Genomic DNA, 14,365 nt, shown 5'->3' with positions numbered 1-14,365 from the left:
TGGCCACGTGACCCGGAAGTGCCTGCGGACAGCGCTGGCCCCCGGCCTCTTAAGTGAGATGGGCACACAACCCTAGAGTCGGACACGACTGGCCCGTATGGGCAGGGGTACCTTTACCTTTTATGTTTTGATATACCACTTGATTGTAATAAAACCTCTAAGTGGTTTGCAAAAATGTGTGATGCTTTGCTGTGTCTGAGCTGTATCTCCCTCCTTCTCCAAGGGGGAGACAATGTTCCTCACAAGCAAGTTGATCAAAGATCAACGCCTGTTGATCAAAGCCTGTTGATCAAGACTGGGCACTCTGCTCCAGCCACTACAACTGATGCTGGCCAAACCCTCATTCATTCATTCATTCATTCATTTCATAAAATTTATACAGGCACTACAGTCTCTACTTTCTACCCCATGTGGAGGGGAAGTTGAGGCATCAGCATGGACTGAGCCCTCAGGTGGTTCCACTTCTTCTCCTTCACAATCTCCCACTGTGTTCATTGTCAGTATTGTTCCCCTGTTAGGTCCTATCCTCCCTCTCAGTATCACCTGTAATTCCTGTTAGAGATGATAATTTGTCATTTCTCTGTAATGTTAATGAGTAGCCCAGCTGCACAATTGGGCACAATACTTTGAACAATGATTCATGCTGAGATAGTAATGGTTTAGTCTGATATCATTCCCAAGTATGCTCCCTAATGCAGCTGTCTGTAAATAGTCACTGAAGTGTGGGCAGTTACCAAAGAAACAGATCCAACGGCAGTAACAGACTGTGGAAGCATGACTCTCCTCTAGTTATAAGCAGTTCTTAACACCGTCAGTGCCTGAAGCGCCTCTTCTTCTGAATTTATTTTGGAACTTGGCCATTTGAACTTTGAAATGAGCTTGATAATAGTTCTAAGTGAGCAAACACAGGAAGCAAGAATGCAGCCATGTTTAATATCTCAATCTGAAACATTTGCACCTATACCTCTCCCTATATGCAATGCAGCTTAAAGGGCAGGGTAGAAACACTAAATAAATGTACAGTATAAGCACTTTGCCTCATGTGGCTTTCTGACAGTGCACCTGGAGGGTTTTCTGCTGGTATTTTTTTGGGGGGGGGCAGCAGCATATCTTGCATTCTTGCTAAGGTAATTGAATTTTAAAATATACAGTGAATATTGTTGAATTTACAACTAAGCATCATGATTAGGTATAAATGGTTCAACAGCAGTTCAGTGCATATTATCATATATATTTTTCTGCAAAAAGGTTTTTCTTTCTGTCTCTTTCCTTTGCAATTAGAAGTTGCTCTGGGCATCATCCCATGCAGGAGACACACCCATGATTAATTTTGATTACCACCAGTTTGCAAAAGGTGGGAAAATGGAGAAGCTTGAGAATTTGCTGGGGCCTCAGCTGAAGTTGCATTGGGAAGAATTAGGCATCTTCACCAAGGGCGAGCATGCAGGTTTCCGGTGAGTGTCTTAACCCTTTGATACCAATGGCTTGTGCTTTCCTTTTCGAGCTTCCAGTTGCGCATGGACTCTGCATATGAAGGTTGCATCCTCATTGGATTGCGGCAAAGGAAGCTAACAGTAAACAACCCAAATCTCTACATATTTATGTGTCTGCTTCTTCCCTTCTTCCCTTTTCAGTAGGTTTTTAGAAAGTAATTGTTTTTTGGGATTTGTGGGAACGCTAAATCATTTCATTCTTTGACTTGATTTTTGAAGTCAACAGATGGGTACCTTGCGAACCAACTGCCTGGATTGTCTGGCTCGAACTAACACCGTTCAGTCCTTCATAGCACTTGAGGTGAGTAATCCACCAGACATTTTACAGGAATGCTTTCCCCCTCTTTTTCATGCTTGCATTATGTCAATCTTGTGAAAAGGTGAAAGATTGTGTCTTTCTCATACATATCTGGTTGGCCAAAGTGAGGACAGGATGCTTGACTCTGGTCAGATCCAGCAGGGCTCTTTCTTATGCTTTGAGATTAATATCCTGAGCAAAATCCTTAATGTAACAACCAGCAGCAAGTTTTGGTATGATGAGGGCAGTGATCTTATCTGTTTCTCTCAGGCTTATTCCTCTTTTTTTCTCATCCAGGTTCTGTTCACTCAGCTAGAGAGCCTGGGATTAAACTCCAAGCCTATAGTTGAACGTTTCCTGGAGTCTTATAAAGCAATGTGGGCCCTCAATGGACACAACCTAAGTAGGATTTTTACAGGCAGCCGTGCCTTGGATGGAAAAGCTAAGGTAGAGGAGAGAAGTGATAATCGTCATATTCTTGGAAGCTGTCGCTGTGAGTTAAATGAATGCTATTAATCCTTTTGTTACACAGGTTGGGAAGTTCAAGGACGGGGCGCGCTCAGTGTCACGGACAATCCAGTCAAACTTTTTTGATGGTGTGAAACAGGAAGCCATTGACTTGCTGCTTATGGGTGATTTCTACAGTGAAGAGCAAGCGGAAAAAGAGAGGATGCTCATGGACCACACGGCATTGCTGAGTAAGTAAGATTTAGCTCTGACTATTTTTGGTATTGGTGTGTAAAGGAATTAGCAGCTGCAGCTCAGACAAAAGTCAATGAAAATAGTATATGTAAAAGATAGGTAGACAGGCAGACAGTTCCAACTCTGCCCCATGACAGAAAGACAGATAAGACAGATCCCCCCACTAAAATAAAAATTCAAAGGCCTAGATGAATAATAATGTTTCGCCTGGTGCCTAAAAACAGCTAGGGATGGTGCCGGGGGAGGGCATTCCACCAATTAGGGGCCGTCACTTAAAAGACCCATACTCATGCCTTCAACCTCTTTTTTAATTTAAATTATTTATAGTTATCATTTATATACATTTCAGTAGTTTAACAATAATTCTAACATTTCAAACCTCAACTTCCTCTTTCTGCAGTTTCCTTAAATTTATTTTATCATTTCCTGCATATTCTAAATTAACTTAACTTATTCTTTAATTCATCATTTTGATTATATATTCTTTTGAAACTGCAGATTATTACAATAATCCTGTTAATGTCTTTATCTGTTTATAATTTGTAGATATTCAATAAACCATTTCCATTCTTCTATTAAAAAAAGTTTGTTATCTTGGTTTCTTATTCTTCCAGTAAGTTTTGCCATTTCTGCATAATCCGTAAGTTTTGTATCCATTCATCTCTCATCAGGACTTCTTCTTTCCATTTTGGGGCAAGTAACATTCTTGCAGCTGTAGTTGCGTACATAAATAAATTTCTATACTGTTTGGGTAGTTCTACACCTATAATTCCCAAAAGAAAAGCTTCTGATTTTTAAAATAAATGCTATTTTAAACATCATTTTCAGTTCATTATACAGGATATCATTTCCCAGTAAGCTTTAACCTCACTACAGGACCACCACATATGATAAAACATCTGCACCCTTTTCACCTCCCTCATAGGGGCCTTTGTTGAGGAATGCAAGGTTTGGGTTGATTCTTGTGGGGAGAGATGGTTCTTGAGGTATTGGGGTCCTGAGCTGCATAAGGCTTTATAGGTCAAAACCAGCACTTTGAATTGGGCGTAGAAACTAATTGGTAGCTGGTACAACCATGCCATATTTGTGCTATGTGCTCAGACCATCTTGCCCTGGTGATCATCAGCATGAGACCTATAATAGTAAAACAACATCAGAGAGAGACAGAAACTATACTGGGAAAGTATACTGGGAAAGTATAATCCAAGCATCCAACTTGCACCAATAATTAAAACCATATATGCAGGATACAATGAACCCACCCTCCTTTTCTTTTGACGTTTGAACCTTTTGACATTCAGGGTTTTTGTCCCCAGTGCATATATTTGGGCTTTCTGTACCACTGATTCAGACACTTGGGTGTTTGAATTTGAGTAACCAGTGTGCCTGTTCTAGTGGTTACAATTTCACACTCCTATTCATGATGTCTTTTAAAACTTTTTAAAATAATACAACTATGTGCATGAAAACAAAAATAGATATAGGTTGGTTTGGATTGTCAGGTTGCAATTCTGTGTATATTTCTTGGGAATAAATGCTGCTGAACACAATGGAAGTTTACCTCTGAGTGAACATGCATAGGATTGCGCTGTCAGTCTGCAAAATGCCCAACAGCAGATGAGCACTAATGCCTGCTTAACGTTTCCTCATAAGCTGCCCAGTTGCTCCCAAACTGTTCATGTTCCTGCTTATGAACTGTGAGGAAGAGCATCACTTGTGGCTTGTGACATAGCCTGAAATGTTTATCCCTAGTGATTTAAGGCATGCCAACAAAAGCAATGATCAGGAGAGATGTTGGTATTCTGATGATTCATATGGTCCGTTTTATTTCATGGCAGAAATCCCACTCCCCTTTCCCCCCCTTCTTTCCATCAGTGACTCCTAGCATTTTGAAAGCCATGTCAGAGCATCAGTTTGAATTCACAAACTTCAAGAGAATTCGTGTTGCTATGGGGACTTGGAATGTAAATGGAGGCAAACAGTTTAAGAGCAATATCCTTGGTACCAGCGAGTTAACAGATTGGTTACTGGATTCCCCGAAGCTTTCTGGTGTTTCAGAATTTCAAGGTAACAAAGAGCACTAGTCATGCAGTGACAAGCGTGTTTGTGCTTACATACACACATATCATATTCCTGCATACATGCATACATATGTATCTATGTTTGTATTTGTTCTAACTCAGTTTGTGGGGCATTAAAATGGTTAGGGTACTTGCACACCACCTAGAACCCTCTAGTTTTGTTCATAAATAGTCCAAGATAATGTGGTTAATAGAGAAGTCTGAAAATGCAGCATTTGTATATTTTCCACTCAAAGTGAGGGACTTGTAAGTTTTACCCCCGTAGTCTAAGATACTTCCACCCCATTTAAAAAGCTGGAATTTAGTTCACATTTAAGGCACCCCTGGTGGGATTCACCTAATCAGCCCTGTCAGTGGAAACCCTGTACAAAGACTTCCATTTGTGCAATGGGTCTTCCCCTTTCCCCAAAATTGATTTTGGGGGTCAGGAGAACCCCTAGAAGAGGAGAGGGGAAGGAATCTTTCCGCCTGGCAAGCTACAATGTTTATGTAGATGGATTGTTTGGAAGAGCACAACACAGAATTTCACCCCCTGATTGGTAGACAAGTCTGAAAGGGGGATTCTGTGATGAACATGCACGTGTGAACAATATTTGAAAATCTAAGTCAGTATTAGGATTATCATATACAGTATAATAATAGAGGGAAGCATTCCACCACAGAAAAAGCCAAAGCTCCACATGGGAAATAATAGTGGGCTTTGTGAGTTCTGTTGCCTTTCTCTATGGCAGTGTTCTGCAACCTTGGGCGACAGGCTATTGGACTATAACTCCCATCAGTGACTAAGCTAGCTGGGGTTTATGGAAGATGCAGTCCAGTGACACATGGGAACCCATTGATGAAGAACCCTGTTCTGTTCTAGAATCATACTTGCTTGCATTGTGGGTGAGTGGGCATTTTTACTAAAAGCTGGGTATGTGCTTCTGTGCCTACAGAAAGCAAGCATAATGCACTAGTGTCTCTCACATACTCTCTCAACTTGACCAGTTGACCACTGAAATCACTTAACCATGGTTAATAACCATGGTTTATTTTGTTTTTACATTAGGAAAAGAAACATACTCACAAAGCATCAACTCACTTTTGTATGTGTTCTTCCCCGCCCCCCTCCTGTTACCATAGATGACCATTGTCCAGCCGACATATTTGCCGTGGGATTTGAAGAGATGGTAGAATTAAATGCTGGGAATATTGTGAATGCTAGGTATGCTTAAACTGAGCTATTTAACTGTATTATACTCCATATCATATATTGACATAGTTGCTTATACTCTGTGTAGTGGTGCGTGCATAATTTACAAAATGCTAATAGCTGGTTCACATATGCATGCTCATCACCTGTTGACTCTGGCACCAAGTGATGATTGTCATGCATGCATGAGCCTTCAAAGATGAATCACCACAAATAAATCTTTCATATCACCTGATACCAATTCAAGCACAATAAATTTAAATGGAAACTGCATTCATTCATTCAATGGAACATCATCAAGTGCTGAATAATCAAGTTATGTTCATTCATACGTGAACCACACTCAGATGGGCTTTATTCATTGCAATAAATAACTATGATTTTGCAGCCTTTCAAACATGGCAGAAAGAGAATGAAATGAAAAATGCTGATTTCTCTGAATCTCTGTTAGAAACTGGTCTATTATTGTCTTATCTGCCTGAAGTGGTGGAGACACAGAGGGGCTCTGGAGCAGAGTAAGACTGGTGTATCCTGTATGAACATGATAGTTAGATAAAGTGTTGATGTAGCCCTGAGTTATCAATAAGGTACCATTTATAAGCTCTGGAATTAACCCTGTGTTTTATCCAGTGAAGACTATTTCATGCCCTATCCAATTTTCCTGCTACTGCAATTAACGCTTGTGTTCACCTGCTGCAGCACAACTAATAAGAAGATGTGGGGAGAACAGCTTCAGAAAGCCCTTTCCAGGACACATCGATACATTCTGTTGACATCAGCACAGCTTGTTGGTGTTTGCCTCTTCATCTTTGTACGACCTTTCCATGTCCCCTTCATCAGGTATATCCCCTGCAGTGGGGAACTGGGAGCAAGTAGAAGTCTTCTTTCACTGCAAATTTGGTGAAAGTGAAGGGAAATAATTATTAAGTGGAATTTACTCACTCTTGCTCATGCTGCTTTTGCATTACACACATTGTTTTTGTTTAACAAAAGAAACTTTCATAATCCGTGATTGAGCCTGAAATCCTAAATATAAGTAAGACCCACTGAATTAAGGATTCTGCTTTTGGGATCCTGTTACCAACTGTAATTCTTGCAGCAAACTCCATTCCTTTTCAAAGAATATGGGCAGGAACTGTGATTGATGAATTGCTCCCTTTGAATTGGATTCTGCTTGAATAATTCACAGAGTACAACCAGTGAGTCTTGGAATCTTTATTGATATGTCTTCAAATTGGACATGCCCTCCATTAAGGAAACTATATTTTAGGGCAAGCTTAATGGCATGCGTCTTGAATATGGCTGGCTAGATAGATGGCAGAATTAACAAAGGCGTGTGAGCAAAATTAAAAATATATATAATGTTTCTGTTTAATTCTATATATTTCTTTCAAGGCAGTTGTTCCATCTAAGCCTTAATAAACTTTTTTTTAAAAAAAAAACCCAGGTTCAGAAATGCTGTTATGCCAAATGTGATTTAGAGTTTTGAAGTTTTGAATGGGTGAAAAATGGGTCAAAATTTATTGAGGTGAGGGGAGTTGGCTGTATTTTATTCTGGGAAATCTCCCAGTGGCCACATACGACTGGTGAGTGTGCAGCCAGAGGCGAAAGTGGGCAGAGCAATGAATGTAAAGTTTACCTTTGTATGCTAGGCTAGTTGCCATGCACACAGATATACACACTCACAAACACCCTGCTCCGTCCTTCATACACACAAGCAAGAGGCATTATCAAAGTTCAAAACACAGTTCAGCCAGACAAAAACACTCAAGGAGGGTCAGAAGCAGGGGCGTTGAGGGTGTGGCCACAGGACAGTCACAAGTGTTAGATGGAGAGACCTGGAGCGTAATTCTGTGACATCACATCAAGATTATAAATACATGAGCTGGATAAAGTCAGTGTAGTGGCAGTTTCTCTTTTGTAAGGCCCATGTAGATGCATTGGACCTTCCATGTTCATTCATTTTGGCAGGGCTTGCACAGGAACCTTCTTTGCTAGTCATGGAGCCATAGAATTATAGAGTTGGAAGGGACCCCAAGGGTCATCCAGTCCAACTCCCTGCAATGCAGGAATCTCAACTGAAGCATCCAAGACAGACGGCCATCCAACCTAGTGACAGTCTACTGTGCCTATTGTTCTATGTATTTCCTTTACACTTCCTTAGCAAACGCTTCCTTTTGTCTTTGGCTGTTCTCTCCTGCCCAGGGATGTAGCAGTGGACACAGTGAAGACTGGAATGGGAGGGAAAGCTGGCAATAAAGGAGCAGTTGCCATCCGTTTTCAGTTTCATAGCACCAGCTTATGCTTTCTATGCAGCCACTTGACAGCTGGTCAGTCTCAGGTGAAAGAGCGGAATGAGGACTATAAAGAGATCACACAGAAGCTGAGCTTTCCAATGGTGAGGTTCTTGAAATGTTTTATTTAGAGTTGTGCTGAATTCTCACCCATGAAAACTATCAGAGCAAAAGGAATATATTCAGGGGCGGGTGGGTGTAAAGTTCCACCCGTTTTCCTTTCTCCCCAATCTTAATTCAGGGAATGTAGCACAGACATTTATCTCCGTGCGTGTGTGAGGATATCGGTAGCTGCTGATTCCGAAGCCTTAAAAAGATAGCCTGAATTTGGGCAAACCATGCTTAGAAGTAGCTTGTACATCTGTATTCAAAATATATCCATATTAACAGTGCCCTCTAGTGATACTATAGTTGCAGACACGATTTGGTGTGGAATGCATATATTTTTGTTGGGTATGGTTTGAGTTTTTGTTATGCTTGATTTTATAACAAACATTTAAATTTAGCTGAAACAATGGACTCTAAACAAAAGCTTGATGGTTGAGAATTGCAGTAAATCTTTATTACAGTTTGTTTCAATTTATATAGTTATAGTAAGGTAAAGGTACCCCTGCCCGTACGGGCCAGTCTTGACAGACTCTAGGGTTGTGCGCCCATCTCACTCAAAGAGGCCGGGGGCCAGCGCTGTCCGAAGACACTTCCGGGTCACGTGGCCAGCGTGACATCGCTGCTCTGGCGAGCCAGAGCCGCACACGAAACGCCGTTTACCTTCCCGCCAGTAAGCAGTCCCTATTTATCTACTTGCACCCAAAAGTGCTTTCGAACTGCTAGGTTGGCAGGCGCTGGGACCGAACAACGGGAGCGCACCCCGCCGCGGGGATTCGAACTGCCGAACTTTCGATCGGCAAGCCCTAGGCGCTGAGGCTTTAGCCCACAGCGCCACCCGCAGTTATAGTAGTGTGAGACTATAGTTTTAAGGGGCAAATTCACCTTCATTTAATATGAAGATTGTGCTTTGGTGGACAGGAAGTTGCTCACTTGGGGAGGTGGAACCAACAACACTAGTTTCCTGGCAACAGTATTGCTGCCACTTACCAGGCGTGGGAGGGATGAAATGGCAGGGAGGTTGGCATGGTGGGGCAGGTTCACTGGCAGGAGCACTGGATTGGCTCCACCGATGCACTTGTACTGAACCAATGCCTCCACCGCTCCATTTCCCTCCAGGTAAATGTCAGGGACACCCCTGCCAGGAAGCTAGCATTGCACCTCATATCTCTGTGTGGGCCATTTCTGTTGGAAGAAGCACATTTTTAAAGTTAAAAGCATGCGTCATCAAAACAGATGTGCATATGCGCTTGAGCTATCTTAGTTAACTGTGATTGTGCCAGATTATAGGATCAGTATTGTTTCAGTATAAGATAGTGGCCTGTACTGAAACTAAAGATCAAAGTTGTATCGAGAAACGTAGTGCCCAGGATTTATTAATGGGCCATACTCTGAAGAAAAGTCTAAAACAGCACTCAGAAATAAGGAAGATTAAAATCCTGTTGTTTAATCTGTGCTTGAAAATACAATTTTCTCTCACACACAACCAGGGAAGAAGCATGTTTTCCCATGACTATGTGTTCTGGTGTGGTGATTTTAACTACCGCATTGACTTGACCTATGAAGAAGTATTTTATTTTCTCAAACGACAAGATTGGAAGACACTCCTGGAGTTTGATCAACTGCAGCAGCAGAAATCCAGTGGAAAAGTAAGGGGACTGGTGCTGTTTGAAAGAGCATTTACTGTAAAAGAGATATTCACCCGAAAGCTCTTTAGTTATTTGAAGCAGATGCCCAAAGCCTCATCTGAATGCACATGTTGCAGCAACCTAGCTGAATCTAAGCAGCTTTGGGTCTGGATGAGAGACTACTTAGGGACACTATTGAGGCCACCTTCTGTTTTGCAGTGGAAGGCAGGGTGATTATTCATTTAATAAACAATGATATTCTTAAAACTTGTGCTGCCAGAGGTCCATGGTGTACATCTGGTTGCTTTTGTTTGAAAAAAAAAATTAATCCCACCTTCCTTATGAAATAAATATCAAGGTAGGTTAGCTAGGTTTTTTTTGGGGGGGGGACTATAGTAAAATAATAATGAAGTTAGAAAAGTTGGAAATTTTTTTTTAAAAAAAAACAACCAAAATTTATACTCTTAATGGCCAAACAGGATTATAATTATTTTTTAATGGGATCATTTTTCTAGTTGCCGTTTTGTCTTATTCAGGTACATAACATAAGCAAAAATACTTTGCTAAAAATGCAAGTACAGTGGTACCTCTGGATGCGAACGGGATCCGTTCCAGAGCCCTGTTCACATCCTGAAGCGAACGTAAGACACTTCTGCGTGTGCGCGGGTCGCGTTTCGTCGCTTCCACACATGCACTTGACATCATTTTGAGTATCTGCGCAGGCGCGGGTGGCGAAACCCGGAAGTAACGTGCTCCGTTACTTCTGGGTCACCACGGAGCGCAACCCGAAAATATTTAAGCTGAAGCATATTCATCCCGAGGTATGACTGTAATCAGGCTGCTATCTGTGCTTAGTACTACATGGTGGAGATCTGTTTTATACCAAGAGAAAAAATACTGTATGAATGGCACCATAATAAGCCAAGATTTAGATGACCTGTGATTTGTTTTATAGATCTTTAAGGATTTTCATGAAGGAACTATTAATTTTGGTCCAACATATAAGTACGATGTTGGCTCAGAGGCTTATGATACAAGTGACAAATGCAGAACTCCAGCCTGGACTGACAGAGTACTTTGGTGGAGGAAGAAACTTCCTATTCATAAAACGGGTGGGTAGGATCTTTTCAGTTTTTTAAAAGTCTGATAGACTTCTTTTTGGATCATGAAATGAAGATATGTATTGTAATAGCTTAATTATAGACGGGTACCAAAGTTGTGTCAACTGACACCTCTGTGGGGCAAAGAACTCAAAATTGCCATACTTACCATTTGAGTCACCCTGTATGCACATAAATGAATTACTATTTACCATCAATGCATTGTGTTTTGTTGCCCATACCATTGCAGTACTCATGTGTTAAAATAATATATATAATAATATTTTGTGTCATGACAGTTGGGTGCCACATAAGTTATAAAGGTAAAGGTAAAGGTACCCCTGCCCTTACGGGCCAGTCTTGACAGACTCTAGGGTTGTGCGCCCATCTCACTCAAGAGGCCGGGGGCCAGCGCTGTCCGAAGACACTTCCGGGTCACGTGGCCAGCGTGACAAGCTGCATCTGGCAAGCCAGAGCCGCACACGGAAACGCCGTTTACCTTCCCGCTAGTAAGCGGTCCCTATTTATCTACTTGCACCCAAGAGTGCTTTCGAACTGCTAGGTTGGCAGGCGCTGGGACCGAACAACGGGAGCGCACCCCGCCGCGGGGATTCGAACCGCCGACCTTTCGACCGGCAAGCCCTAGGCACTGAGGCTTTAACCCACAGCGCCACCCGCGTCCCCACATAAGTTATAAGCCACCATAAAAAGTGATTGAAGTCCCAACATTTTATTGAACGTTTTGCTCTAATGATTTTAAACTCTGAAACTGAATTCTGTTTTCTTTTACAAGCTGGAGAGATCAATCTTTTTGACACTGATCTCAGTCCAGAAACCAAATTCAAACCCATTTGGTCTCCTGGTGCCTTGATGTATTATGGAAGAGCTGAACTCCAAGCAAGCGATCACAGGTACTGTAACATCAACAGAAGCATAACCCCTCTGAAATGGCAGAGATGCTGTTGTTTCTGTGATTGTCATGCTTTTCTGTACTGTTGCATAGTAAAGGATGGTTCTGTAGCTCATATGGAAAGCAGCATGCAAAACATGCATAAGGTCCTAGGTTCAGCCTCTAGCATCTCTAATTCAAAAGATCACAGATTTAAAAAAAGATTATGAGGAAATTATCCAGGACTGTGGAGAGCCATTGCCAGGCAGAGCAGACAATAGTTGGTGAGATTGACCTAATTCACTATAAAGGAGTGTGTGCTTGGTTCATGCTCACAAAATCCTTTGGCCAATTAGGTGTGCAGCATTGACAGTTCATGAGGAATCCCAGATAGCCCTTTGTGGCACCCTATGCTATCAGTGTGATCCTAGAGCCTTTTCTCATAAAAAAAAATTATGTGGTCATCAGAACACCAAAAAGCAAGTAGTAATGGTCACGTGAAGCCAGTCAGCTGATTGAAATTGTCATATGAATCCATAATTCTGGATCAATGAATGATTGGTGCAAAACTGAAGCATTTCAAACAACATGGGCAACCCCATATACAATTTTACCCCTCCACCTATCCCTGTGTGACCCAGCCGATGGTTGCCATTGGTTCCCTGACTCCACACCTGCTGTGTGGTTGTAATCTTGTGCCACCATCTTGCTGCATCATGGAAAATCTGTTGTGCTCACTGAGTGCCCAGAGGGGAAAGGAGATAGTCTGTGATGGCAAATCTTAAGGATAAAAACATGTGAAGCTTACTTTATGTTATGAAAAAATGTGGGGAAAGAAAGAGAAAGAAGCTAATGTTTTGTTTCAGGCTTTGATTCTACACTTGATTTGTTTCCTTTGTAAAATAATTAAAGCATAAATAACTTTTGCTGTTTTTTATTTTCTCACTAGTTTTAGTATCTGCATTTCCCTAAAATGTAACAAAAATATCAGAAGACAGAAATCTTCTGTAGACAGCACCTGTAGGCTGAGACCATATGTCATTTGCAGACATACGTAATCCTCCCTCTGGCTACCCTGCCATTAGGAGGTTGCTATCAGTAACGGTGGTATCTGGTTGGGTACTTGACAACAACAGAGGAGGGAATTTTGTCTTGTCTTTTTAGAGTTCATCTGCCACTGTGAAGAACAAGGCCTTTAATCCATCAGTCTCCTATGGCTATAGGCTTTTCCCCAGTTGACCAACTCTTTGTATAGATTCTTATATGATTGTGTGGACAGATATGCTATTTTTAAAAAATAAAGGAAAGTGTTGCATAAGTTGCCCCATCGGATATATTGGGAAACCAAGCAAGGAAACTATGTGTGTTAAGCAGGCCTGATTTCCAATTGCTTTGATTGTGCCAACAATTTTTAATAACAAGTCAACATTGCCCTCTGTCTTCTTGCTTCTTTATTTCCCCTGGAATTATTGGTTTCCCTCACCCATCTCTTTCTTCTTATTTCTCTGATTAGGCCTGTTTTAGCTATCGTGGAAGTAGAAGTCCAAGAAGTTGATGTAGCGGCTCGGGAGAAAGTTTTCCAGGAAGTGTCATCCTTCCAGGGTCCTCTGGATGCCACCGTAGTGGTGACTCTGCAGACACCATCACCTGAAGAGAGAGATGAATTTCCAGAGGACCTGCGTACCGAACTAATGCAAATCTTTGAGACTTATGGCATCGTTGTACTTGTAAGGTACAAATATTATCCTCATTACCCCAGTGGCTTGGATTCTAACTTCTTGCTCCTGTGACTGAAATGAGTTTCTGTGAAGTGTGGAAGTTTGTTCATGTCACAACAAATAATAATTATTAGAGTATATTTCAGTGCCACAATCCTTTTTCCAAGTAATACATTTTATTGAGCATTGTTTTTAGTTAATGTCAACAATCACAGCCATAACAACAGAAGGTCAAAGTGAATTAGACCAAAAAGTTGAGCCACTGTGCTTAGGAAATGGCAGGTCAGCTTTCCTGTATGTTTATCTGACGAACTGGCTCCTGAGAGCTAGTGGTCTCCTCTAGAGAATTGGTCAGACAAGCTTGACAGCTTACCCTGAAGTTTACCTTAGGGCAAACTAAAGCGTCAGCTTAAAAATGCACACACTTCTCTTGCGTTCTGGGTATATTTCTGAATTATTTATGCTGAATGGACTTAACCCTAATTCAAACACAGGTGGGTCAGAACATTGCGTTCTTGGCTGCCTGAAACAAAAAGCTTTTATACTCTGATATAATGTGTTGTTGTTTCTCCTCACATACATTGAGCATTGTGTATGCGTGCGAATAATGCAGCCCCATCTCCGTATTGGATCTTCACATTATTTAACAAATTTGCATACCTTTGGCACATAGTCAAAAGGCACCACCATCCTTGTGTATAAATTACTTGCCCCAGAATTTATCCCACAACCTAGTTATTTATCATGATCATCAGCATGGAATAGAATTCCTATTGCCTTGTGCTGAAGCTTTGAAAAAACTCATCCTTTTACCACCCTTCAGTCATCCCAATTGTGAGTGTATCATCATAGCAATCACTGAAGT

The 14,365-nt window shown here is 41.4% G+C and overlaps 1 protein-coding gene across 3 annotated transcripts in view; it reads left to right on the top strand.

Moving 5' to 3' along the window:
* SYNJ2 (synaptojanin 2) overlaps positions 1-14,365 on the top strand; it is a 51,915-nt gene that overhangs the window by 25,811 nt on the left and 11,739 nt on the right. For 2 of the 3 annotated variants that reach the window (XM_083434034.1, XM_083434035.1), the window contains 12 exons: positions 1,282-1,454; positions 1,713-1,794; positions 2,089-2,238; positions 2,324-2,489; positions 4,369-4,560; positions 5,697-5,778; positions 6,466-6,606; positions 7,972-8,164; positions 9,656-9,814; positions 10,749-10,905; positions 11,687-11,804; positions 13,296-13,514. In XM_083434034.1, coding sequence (XP_083290160.1) covers positions 1,282-1,454; positions 1,713-1,794; positions 2,089-2,238; positions 2,324-2,489; positions 4,369-4,560; positions 5,697-5,778; positions 6,466-6,606; positions 7,972-8,164; positions 9,656-9,814; positions 10,749-10,905; positions 11,687-11,804; positions 13,296-13,514 — 1,832 coding nt within the window. The remainder of the gene's footprint in view (positions 1-1,281; positions 1,455-1,712; positions 1,795-2,088; positions 2,239-2,323; positions 2,490-4,368; positions 4,561-5,696; positions 5,779-6,465; positions 6,607-7,971; positions 8,165-9,655; positions 9,815-10,748; positions 10,906-11,686; positions 11,805-13,295; positions 13,515-14,365) is intronic. The other variant, XM_083434033.1, reaches the window with a different exon arrangement.

This window comes from Podarcis tiliguerta (genome assembly GCF_965153285.1).
Source record: "Podarcis tiliguerta genome assembly, chromosome: 3".
In the NCBI taxonomy this organism is placed as follows: domain Eukaryota; kingdom Metazoa; phylum Chordata; class Lepidosauria; order Squamata; family Lacertidae; genus Podarcis; species Podarcis tiliguerta.
This window is presented reverse-complemented; position numbering and strand designations above follow the sequence as displayed.